This window comes from Myotis davidii, unplaced genomic scaffold, assembly GCF_000327345.1.
Source record: "Myotis davidii unplaced genomic scaffold, ASM32734v1 scaffold44, whole genome shotgun sequence".
Taxonomy (NCBI): domain Eukaryota; kingdom Metazoa; phylum Chordata; class Mammalia; order Chiroptera; family Vespertilionidae; genus Myotis; species Myotis davidii.
In genome coordinates, this window is record NW_006299705.1 from 1195624 (window position 1) to 1206576 (window position 10953).

General features: G+C 35.4%; 1 protein-coding gene across 2 annotated transcripts; it reads right to left on the reverse strand.

Annotated features, from left to right (window-relative positions):
- Positions 1–680: 680 nt before the first annotated feature.
- Positions 681–8517, reverse strand: ANKRA2 (ankyrin repeat family A member 2). 2 transcript variants are annotated; one of them, XM_006775435.2, is made up of 8 exons: positions 8122–8517; positions 7305–7463; positions 5473–5538; positions 3486–3583; positions 2885–3010; positions 2513–2579; positions 1727–1807; positions 681–1198 (listed from the first exon to the last, which is right to left on the reverse strand). In XM_006775435.2, exons 1-8 carry the CDS (start codon positions 8408–8410, stop codon positions 1143–1145), a joined length of 942 nt encoding a protein of 313 aa, XP_006775498.1. In that variant the 5' UTR covers positions 8411–8517; the 3' UTR covers positions 681–1142. The 2 variants fall into 2 exon arrangements, with proteins under 2 accessions (XP_006775498.1, XP_015427128.1); XM_015571642.1 differs by lacking the exon at positions 2885–3010 and having other exon boundaries at positions 8122–8500.
- Between the last annotated feature and the right edge of the window lie 2436 nt (positions 8518–10953).

Genomic DNA, 10953 nt, shown 5'->3' on the forward strand with positions numbered 1-10953 from the left:
TATATTTGAGAACAATGCTCTTAGTCAGGTATAAGAAGTCCATACTAAGGAACAAGGGTTCACTTTATCTGTGGAGTTATGCCAACAAAACCCTCCCCCAAGACTGGCCTGGTGCCAGCCTCTAGGTCCTGATCTGACTGGTGGTGAGGAAGGTCACTTCCTGGAAAGCCAAGGATCTTAGCAAATTTTGCAGACCTCAGGAAGGGAGGAATTTACCCAATTCAGTGATACTGTAGGTGAAATCTGGTGGAAAGATTTCTTGGGCTTAGTCCCCTGGCCTTGGAATAGGGGAGCAAATAATCGAGGCTGTTAAAAGTCTGAGACCCCTTATGAAAGTTTCTGAAGAGAGGGTAATTTTTTAGCCTAATTAATTTCTCAGTAATCTAAGGCTCTAGTTTTGCAGAGAAAACTTGAGGCCTACCTATATGATTAAAATGCTGTGTGTGTGCGTAAATAATCAAACCTAACAAGATCAGCCTTTTTGTGATCAAGAGGAAAATATTCTAAATATCCTTCTAGAAATGACAATCAATAAATCTTTGTTGACTTATATTCAATTTATTTTAATTATATTGTTTGACCTAATGGAGTGCCCTGGAAGGACAGATGGGTTAGACTAAAAATCCTAAAGGAATCCCTTAATAACCTTATATAATAATAAAAAAAAACTAGCATGCAAATTAACACAAAATGTACTTTATTTACTTATAACATCTTGTAAACAATCACACTGTGCACTTTTAATTCAATAATAACATTTTCCCCCCCCATGAATTTATAGCAAACCCTATATAAAGTCAATGAGTTAATACAAGAGTACAGATGAATAGGGTAGAATAATTTCTGAAAATGTTAAATTACAGCACTTGATACAAAGACAGATAACTATCTGTACCATAAAAATTTACATGCCACAAAACATTAATTTATAATTTTAAATATGCCATAAAACACATTTATAAAAGAGCATCAACATTAATTTTATTATAAACCAGTGAATTACTCAGAAGAATATTTATTAAAACTTAGTAGAAATCAGTAAATATTGCAACTGAGGTAAAAACTTATAAGTAAACAAAACTATCATTTATAAGAGCCAAAAAGTAAACGGAAGGGCAGACAATACTTTCTGACAACTCTGCCTACTCCTTGATATTTTGAAGCAGCTTCAATAGATGTGACTCAATAACCTGTTGAACTAGAACAGATAGGTGATCAAGACCACAGCATGTTGATTTAAAATTTTTTAAAATAATTATCAAATTCAACTTAACATCCCCAACTTTTTCCTAAAATAAAGTTATTTCTAAGTAGATACTTAAATACACTTAACATTTAGTTTCACTGACTTAGTAATTGCCCAAGTCACTGAATTTTCAGTTCTTGGTTGTTAAATTTTGAAACTGAAGGAGAATTCAGAATACAAGGTTTTAAGGAACAAAAAAAGGCAACTATAAGAGCAGTGTATAGTTTGTTATAAAAATGTGAAACACATCTTGTAAATAGGTGTGTACTTATCTTCTAGCAGCTAATATTTGGGTTGGTAAAAAGTAATAGTAACAAATTCATTTCTAGACTGTAGGAATTTGTTGATTTCGCCCACAGTTAAAAGTACATGTCAGCAGATAGGGTAACATGCAATGTTCTACTACTACAGCGATGAAAATGGTTTGTAGTATTTACAAAACTTTACTAAAATGAAAGCTGAGCATTCTAAAATACTTACCACTTCTATAGCCCAGGGCTACAGCCAAGTCCATAGAATTATATCCAGAGTCGGTTTCTATTGTTGGGTCAGCTCCATTTTCTACACCAAAAGAGAAAAATCTACTTAAATAAATGAAAATGCGGATATGGTTGTCTATTACTGACTCATGTGCAAATAGCAAGACAGACTTTCAGCAAATTTAGAGAGCATCTTCAGGATGGCCTGACAAAGACCAGAGCACATGGACTGCACAGGATTCATTTTGGTGAGCCGAAGGGAAGACCTTCAAACCAACCAGCATCCTCTAGAGCAGCTGAAACTCACAAACAACCAGAGACAGAACTTATGCACAAAGATTCTGCAAACAGAGAAAACAAGCACGCGTGATTCCAAAGGAAAGCAACCAGGACAGATGCTCCGTTTGCAGGCCTGCTGTGTGATGGAGCTGCCTCTCACACGGGCAACGCTCTGGTAGCAGGTCAGCACAGTGACAGCAACAGGATTACTGCATTCAACAGTAACTAATGATTCTGCTAAGTAACACCACAGGAGGCCAAGTCAGCCCTGGCTGAGGAGCTCAGTTGATTAGAGCATTGTCGCACTACACCTAGGTTGCAGGTTCAATCTTCGGTCAGGACACATACAAGAGTCAATCAATGAATGCCTCAATAACTGGAACAACAAATCAATGTCTGTCTGTCTGTCTGTCTCTCTCTCCCCTTTCCCTCACCCCCTAAAAATCAATAAAGAAGTAAATAAAGTCCTCATGGCAGTTTCTAAATATTTTCATTTTTATCTGCTTACCTAAGAGCATTTTTACACATTTCACATGATTTCCATGTACAGCATAAAGCAAAGGTGTGCCTCCATTCTACAAAAGAAAAAGGTGATTTCATTTTCTAAGGTGAGCAAGATTTGAAGAATTTAATGCTGCTGTGAGAACTTTTACAAAGAATTGGGCATGTAAATGTAGTTTAAGGTAATTTTAATATTTTGTGAAGAATACTTAAATCAGAATTAGTAACAGAGTTTATGTTATTAACTTTTTCTTCCAGGTGTTTAATTAAGTTAGTGAATTATTCTTCCAAGTATTTAATAAACTTTATTATGTCTTCCCAAACCAAATAAATCCTAGAGTTTGTTATACTAATTTAAAAATCAGTGTCACAGACTCACCCAATCGTATTCATTTACATCAACTCCACAATCAAGCAGCATTTTGACAATATCTGTGTAGCCTTTACTGCACGCCAGAGACAGTGCACTCTCGCGACCTTTTCCTAAAAGCTGGGGATCAGCACCCTGGAGATACAAGACTCTTCAATTCATTTAAACAAGAATACTGTTGTTTTTGTCAATCATAATTACAGTTCAACACTTAGGTCAGGTAATGTCCTGGGGTTAATAAATAACGCAAACTTCTATCCATGGATGCTCTTGTTATCAAGGTTGTCTGGATGCTTCTATCTCAACCCTAACTGTCCTTTCACCCTGGAGCCAAATTACATCTCTATGACGCTTCTCCTACAGGCTGACAGTACTTTAGTTCCCCTTGCACTTCGAGGGGCTGGGCTTTACATGATCTTTCACTGTTTCATGTATGACTAGTCTTGCCTGCCCAACTAGATCCAAGTTCCACAAGAATGTGATAAGCATTTAAAAATCGTTTGGATCCTCTACCATTACATCTAGTTGGCTGGAGATACCAAAACTTTACTACAGCCTTAACTGAATTTAAGTAACTGCACATATACATTTTCTGAGGCATTTTCCTTACATTCTGAAGTAGAAACTCTACCACAGCTATTTGCCCGTGTGCTGCAGCCCACATCAGAGGAGTAAATCCTTCTTCATCCGTGTGATTGATAACATTTTCTATTTAAAAGAAAAGCAATTTTTGTGATCTAATTTAACAACCACATATTAATATCACTATGAAAGTACTGGCATTCTAAACAGTTGGTTATGTTACTCAATGAGGATCACTTTGTGCTGACTTTTTTTCACTGAAGTCCTGTTATGTGTTGCTGTAATTTGCACTGACTGTATTAAAATGTGCCTCCATGTATACAACTAAGTTCAAATAGCATGTTATTTAAGGTATAAATTACCAGACATGACATATATAATGTTAGGTACAAGGTAATCCACAGAACACTGGGCTGGTAATTAGGAGATCAGAGTTTGAATCCTGCTGTGTCACTTTCTAAAAGTGTTATTCTGGGCATGTCACTTAATTTCTCCAATACACAGAATAATACCTTACTTATCTCATGTGTAGCTTATATAATAGCCCTTAGCATTACATAAGTATATACTATTATAAAAACTCCAAAATCTTATTAAAGCTATCTTCTAGTCTATAACTAACATTGCTGCTTCTGAATTTCATTCATTCTTGGTGGTTTGCTAAAATAATATAATGTGAAGACTGAATACTTGGAAAGACAGTACATGTAATTCTGCTGTGAATCCCATTTTTCCCCTGAGATTCAGTCTACTAGTTATAAAGGCCACTGTTTTCCCCCTAAATTTATTTAGTAGCTTGAGGATGAAACCTTCAAATATGTATAAACAAACAGAAACATAATGATGAAGTAAGTCTTTCTTATAAAAGATTGATGATTAAAAAATAAACATCTTTTATCATGCACACTGTGTTCAATCAATAAAGTTGGGACCACTGTCTAACTTCTTTGAATATGAAAATAAATGTAAAGCTTGATCTTTATCTCATTACACCAAAACATATTTCATATGTATCAAAAACTGATATGTAAAGAGGAAACCACAGAAGTTCTAGATAAGACATGAATGAATTTATTTATAATTTTAGAGTATGAAATCCTTTCTAAGCAGGACATAAAACTGAGAAGTCACAAGGAAAAAAGTAAATTTACTGCTTAAAAATGTTAAGCGTTTGAAAAATATCATAAAGTCAAAGGAAAAATGACAAACTGGAAAAAATATGCAACATAAACAACAAAAAAGCATATTTCTTTAATTTTTATAAGGGTTCACAGAAATAAACATAAAAGGAAATTCAAATATGCCATAATTTAAAAAATGTAAGCAAAACCAGTATGAGATGCTATTTTCTGGATTAGTCTGATAATTGTGTCAGTGAGGGTATGGGGAAACAGAAATTCTACCTCTGGTGTGACGATAAGACAAACATCTGGCAACAAATAGAAAAATGCATATACCCTTTAACCTAGCAAATATTCTTGAAGAAATGTGCCCGTGGAGATACTTAAAAAGAATGCCAACAACATTGTTACTTAATAGCAACAAATAGAATCAACCACCACCAGGGGGACTAGTCAAAAAACAAAAACAAGGTATATGTATCTGCAATGCAAAATATGGACCTACAAAAAGAATAAAATAGATCTGATGTGCTTATATGGAAAGATTTCCAAAATTTTAAGTGACAAATAAAGGGCAGTATTTTTCCTCTAGTGTAATTAAGGAAAAGCACAGACACATTCTCACATACAACTCCAAATATAAATGGAAATGTTTTCTAGAAGAGTTTTCTGAAAATATAAGAAAATTATATTTGCTTTTGGGGAAAAGGCTAGGCTGGTAAGAGAAGCTATAACTTTTATACATTAGAGTACTTAAAAATCTTATATGCCTGGTTAAGATTACACACCATTTTTTAAATCTTTATACTTTCCTGTCTAAAAAGAAAAAAAATAACAACTCTAATAAATCCTATTAAATTTGTTTTTAATATATTTTAACAAATAGGCTATTACCTTGTTCAATACGAGTAGCCAGGTAGAGCATCTCTCCCTGAGCAGCTAACTGATGAACAGATAAAGCTGAAACAATACCATAGAAAGCTTCATGTATATATGTAGGGAACACTTTCATAATCTCATTGCTCATGTTTGTGTCGAAGTTTTCTTTTCCACAACAAAATCTATCATTTTATTGATTTAAAAAGTCTAACTAAAATATACCCTAACCTAGCTGGTTTGGCTCAGTGGATTGAGAGTCCACCTGCAGACCAAAGGGTCCCAGGTTCAATTCCAGTCAAGGGCATGTACCTTGGTTGCAGGCTCCTCCCCTGCACAGGCCCTGGTCAGGGCTTGTGCAGGAGGCAACCAATCGATATGTTTCTCTCTGTCTTTCCCTTTCTCTTCCACCTTCCCTAAAAATCAATGGAAAAATATCCTCAGGTAAGGATTAATAAAATATACCTTAACACTGCAAGTAGTCATTCTGTATCTGAGAATTGACTCTTTTAAGGTAATTCTGACACCTGCAAAGTGTTATTAATTATCAATGAATATGCATATTGTTATCATTAATTACTAACAGTACAGATTGTTACTGACTTCATCAATCAAATGGTTAAGGCACTTAATTTTTAAAATAGTGTCTCTTTTCCAAACTTGTAAGAAAGTTGGATCTAACAACAAAGACACACCTTTTGTCTTTTCATTGATTCAATCCACTGAAGTCCAAAATATCATTATTTCAAGACTCCATGGGTTTTTCTTAACTTTAGGAGTGAGGTGGTAAGTGACAGCTGAGCTTGAGAGAAAATCTTGAATGCAGACCTAGTTGTGGTATGTGTCCTTAGATAACTGATTAAACCGTTTTGTCTGTAACATGAGGCACATGAATCACATGATCTCTAGATATTTTGAGATCAATAATTCTATGGTTGGAATATTTTAAGACAATCTCTTTATTTTAAACAAAACCAAATAGGCACTGTTCTATGAGAGTTCACATTAAAAATTAGTATCACTGCAGTGGTATGATTGGGTGGCCTTAATACAGAAAAGAAAGCAATTGGGAGGCACATGCAAGTAAAACAGAAATGGCCAATAGGTGGAGTAAGTCACATGCTACAGCATGCCATTCAAAATCAGGAGGAATCTAATATCTCCAACGTAAAGATATATATATTTCACCATACATTAGGATATAGATATAGATTATATAGAATATAATGCATTTACATTATATTCTCACATATAGTTCCTAACATCAAATTGCTAACTGGTTGTCTCTCATTAACTTACCCATACTATACAGAATAGTTTATATAGAAAAGCTTCATTTTATTTCTTCTAGAATGAATATACAGTTTTTTTAAAAAAAAATGTGGACTCAAAGTATTTTTTAAAAGGTAGTTTCATATTTACATTATTATATTCAAATGAAAAATTACAGTAGCAATAAGTCAGCTTTTACTACAAATAACTCGTGGTTCAGTTGATCTAGTTTACAAGCACAGTGTGAAGCCTGGCACTCCACGAACACAAAAACACTCACAATGTCTTACTTCGCACAAAGTTTAGACTAACTCGTTGTTTTTATAGTAGATTATACAGGTTTTAAGAATTAATATTTCAATCTGTATTTGTTTTAAACATAGAAACATAAATTATGAACTATTTTTTGATTATGCAGTAATATGTAAAAAAGTTTTAAATTACTAAAACTATGAACACATCACTTCAGCTTTCTAAAATGAAATATGCATTTAATGAAAATATGTTTCAAAGCCAAACTGTTGAAACCATTATATTAGTAACAAGAAGAGTTGAATACATCAGTGGGAACTACTTACAATTTGCTAACAGAGGTGTGGTTGAGACCTCATTTCCTCTGTGCTTGTTGGTTAAGGTAGTTGACTGTTTTATGGGTGAGAAGTGCTTTGTTGTAGAGGGAGTGTAGACATGCCTTACTTGGATTCCCGGGGAAGGAGATGTATGGATATTGCATTCAGCTAAGTAAAATAAATTTAAACACATTAAAACAATATGGTAATGAAAAAGCATTTCAAAGTTCTATGTCAATGCTTACATTAAAAAGGAAATACATGAGGTAAATCTTCAACTGTTTCTCAAGTGATATTAAATTATTTTTGCCATAAAGTCTGGATTATGAGAGTGAATGTTCCAGAAAAAAATTTGTATTAATGTTGAGCAATTTATTTTTGGAATAGTATTTTTATTCAATAGAGTCTTGTAAAGTAAATCTACAATATGATGACAGATTTCACTGAGTTAAAGCACAGGAAGCTAAATGCTAATCAAATATTCATGGAATAAAGAATATTAAGGTAATTCACTTGTAAAAGACAATAATATTTTTCTCCAATGGTTTAGAAAGGAATAATAGAAACTTTATTAGAGAATTTCTAAATAAACAAAGGTTAAGCAAGAAATTTAAAAAACTCAACATGTACTTATGGACATTATGTAACATGAAGTCATTTAATTTTGGTTTCTGTGAGATTCTAGAAAATCATATTAAAAGATGACTTCCAAATTTTATTCCTAAATTGAAAATCTCATGATGAGAAAGGAATGAACAAAAAAAACCACACACTCTAAATAAACAAAAACAAAACAAATGCAGATATTTATACCATAACTTTCAACCTTTAAATAGGACAGATGCCACCTCCAGGTCCGAGTTAACCTGATCTTGAATATTTTTACTATCCTCTTCATTTAAGGACTTCACAAATCGAGAACACACGTTCATATCAAATCGGTTAGGCAATATGAATTTCATCCCCATGGCAACACCCTGCGCCGATCCTTCTTGTGCATTTGAGTCCAGCTGATGTTCTATTTTAATGTCTGGCATGCCAGTTAGACTATAACTGCTGGGACACTCTTCCACTATCAGCTGGGCTCCAAGATCCAGATTTGCTGATGTGGCCATGATTTCAACTGTAGTTTTCAATAATTAAAACATTTCTTCATAATTTCTCTTGGTTTTTTAAGAGTGGCATCCAGTGTATTCTTGAAATCTGGGTATAAAAAAATCGGAAAGAAATTAAAAGTATTATATCAACTTAGGTAAAAGTGCATAAAATAATCATTTTCAATCAAGTATGCAAACAATATTCTTATAAACACCTATTAATAAGAGAAAGCATACAATGTTCACAGGTAGAGAACCCGGGATATAAATCCAAGCTCTGTCTTTTATTAGCTGAGCGAAACTTACAAGTTACTCAGCCTCTCTAAGTCTCAGCCTCACTTGTAAAATGGAGATACCACCACTAACCTCCAGGATCCTGGTAGACCAAATGAAATACAGTAACATTTTCACCTTCATCACTAAGTTCCAACAAATTTCAATTACTCTTTTCTCCCCTTTCTTATTCCTGAATATTGCCAAATGGGTGAAAGATCAGGCTAACAAGAAAAAATAAACTTTCATGTGAAAACTTTAACCTCTCATCTTAGATTCATTTTTTAGCATGCTATGTTCGTAAGTGGCTCTCAGTGTGAATTTAAGACAGCATTCATGTGTGTACTCAAGTCTACTGGCATGTACAACACCCGTGATTCCTAGATAGTGAGAAACTGTACAAAGCTTTGGTTATGATGAACTGGAGATATATTTCTTTATCAGTTTTTGTTCAAATCACATTACAAAATTAATATAGATTTTATGAAAATAAAGTGTGGAGATTATAGACTGGCTTCCTTTGCTTTAGCATCTTTAGGACATTAGGATCAAAGTAGAATTTTTGGATCTCAATCTTTGCAATAAGTATTAAGAATACTTTTTTTCAAATATAGGTCATCAAGACATGAACTAAAAAAATGCTGACTCTCAATGCATAGATTATAAGCACACCATTTACTATTATTTTAATATTAGTTTTCAGTAATCACTGACACTTCCCTATGGACCTTAATATAATTTTAAGAGAAATTTCACTATTTTACCTAAAATTGGTTCTAAAAAAAAAGAACTCCAAGACATATAACTGTCGCAGATTATAATCACTGAGACATGAAAACAACATCCAATTAATTGTTTCATGTTAGAGTTTCCTGCCTCTTAGAATTTTGAGAGGGTGCAGGGTGCTTAAAAATGGAAGAATGTCTTAGGATCACAGTGAAGCAGAGGTTGGTAAACCGTACATTTACTGATAAACATTCTCCAAGATTGATCCTTATAGCAATCCACTGAGTAGTCAGGGCAGGCAGTCATTATGTCCACCATAGCGAAGAGGAAATGGGAGCTCATGAGTATGAGGGACCCACCCAGCTCTCCTGACTCCATCACACTGTCCACTAAAATAAAGCAGCACTGCCCTAGCCGGTTTGGCTCAGTGGATAGAGCCTCCGCCTGCGAACTGAAAGGTCCGAGCTTCGATTCCAATCAAGGGCACATGCCGGGGTTTTGGGCTCCAGCCCCAGTGGGGGACTTGCCGGAGGCAGCTGATCCATGATTCTCACTCATCATGGACGTTTCTATCTCTCTCTCCCTCTTCCTTCCTCTCTGGCATCAATAAAAAATATATTTTAAAAAAATAAAGCAGCACTAAATTAATCCCAAACTTCCAAGACAGAAAGAGTTGAAGAAATAACACATTGTAATAGTAATTACAAAAAAGAAAGTAACAGATAACGAAGTCAGTACCCATCAGCAGAAGGAAACCGGAGCAGAACATAAGAATGAATGGTGTTTCTTCCGGTGAGAGCCAGCCGTACAGGCTCTTAACCTGCGGGGGCCTAAGTGCAACTCCCCCGAGCTCTCTCTGCACCCTGCATATATTTCTAGTTCAGCACTTATCATTCTCTCGAAAATTCCCATTTCAACTCCCCCAGATGGAAAACCCTTCTAGGATGGGGATTACTCTTACTAGACTTTGCAACACAAAACAGTACTCCATAAATGTTTTCTGACCTAAACTTTAACATCTTCATATTCTTTTCTACCCTGAAAAGACACTGCGTTATGCTCAACAAACATCTGCTGATTACATCTGGTGTTCCATTCCCACCGTCGCGACTAGCTAGCCGTACAACCCTGGGCAGACAACGCATTAACGTCTTCTGAGACTCATTTTATTCACCTAGAAAACAAAAATGGTTGAAATAAACACGTCTAATAGTCTTTCCAGCTCGAAACGCCTTCCATGTAATAAATCAGGGTTTACAGGAGCAACTCCGGGCCTTTGAAGGGAGGAGTGCAAACGTCCTTGGGGGAGGAAGGGGCAGAAATACATAGGACGCTATTCTGGCCCTGCTCTGGAGAGGAGCAGCGAAGTTGACCGGTTAGGCCAAAAATTGGGATTGCAGCGGGGGGGGTGGGGATGGGGTAAGGTGATCGGTAAGAGAAGACGAGAAAAACAGGTAAAGCCAGGGAGAGCCGAGACCCCTCCATCTACCAGCGCGCAGCGAGGGAGGGCGTGAGAGGGGCCCCGAGAGCAAGTGGGCACCGCGCTAGTCCCCGGGACGTCG

Excerpts from the sequence above, each read along its gene's own strand:
- ANKRA2 (XM_006775435.2), bottom strand. The coding sequence starts at position 8,410 with ATGGCCACATCAGCAAATCTGGATCTTGGAGCCCAGCTGATAGTGGAA. Across the intron at positions 3,584-5,472 it reads GGCTACTCGTATTGAACAAG|AAAATGTTATCAATCACACG; the intron begins GTAATAGCCTAT and ends TCTTTTAAATAG. Across the intron at positions 1,808-2,512 it reads ATGTGTAAAAATGCTCTTAG|AAAATGGAGCTGACCCAACA; the intron begins GTAAGCAGATAA and ends CTTTTGGTGTAG.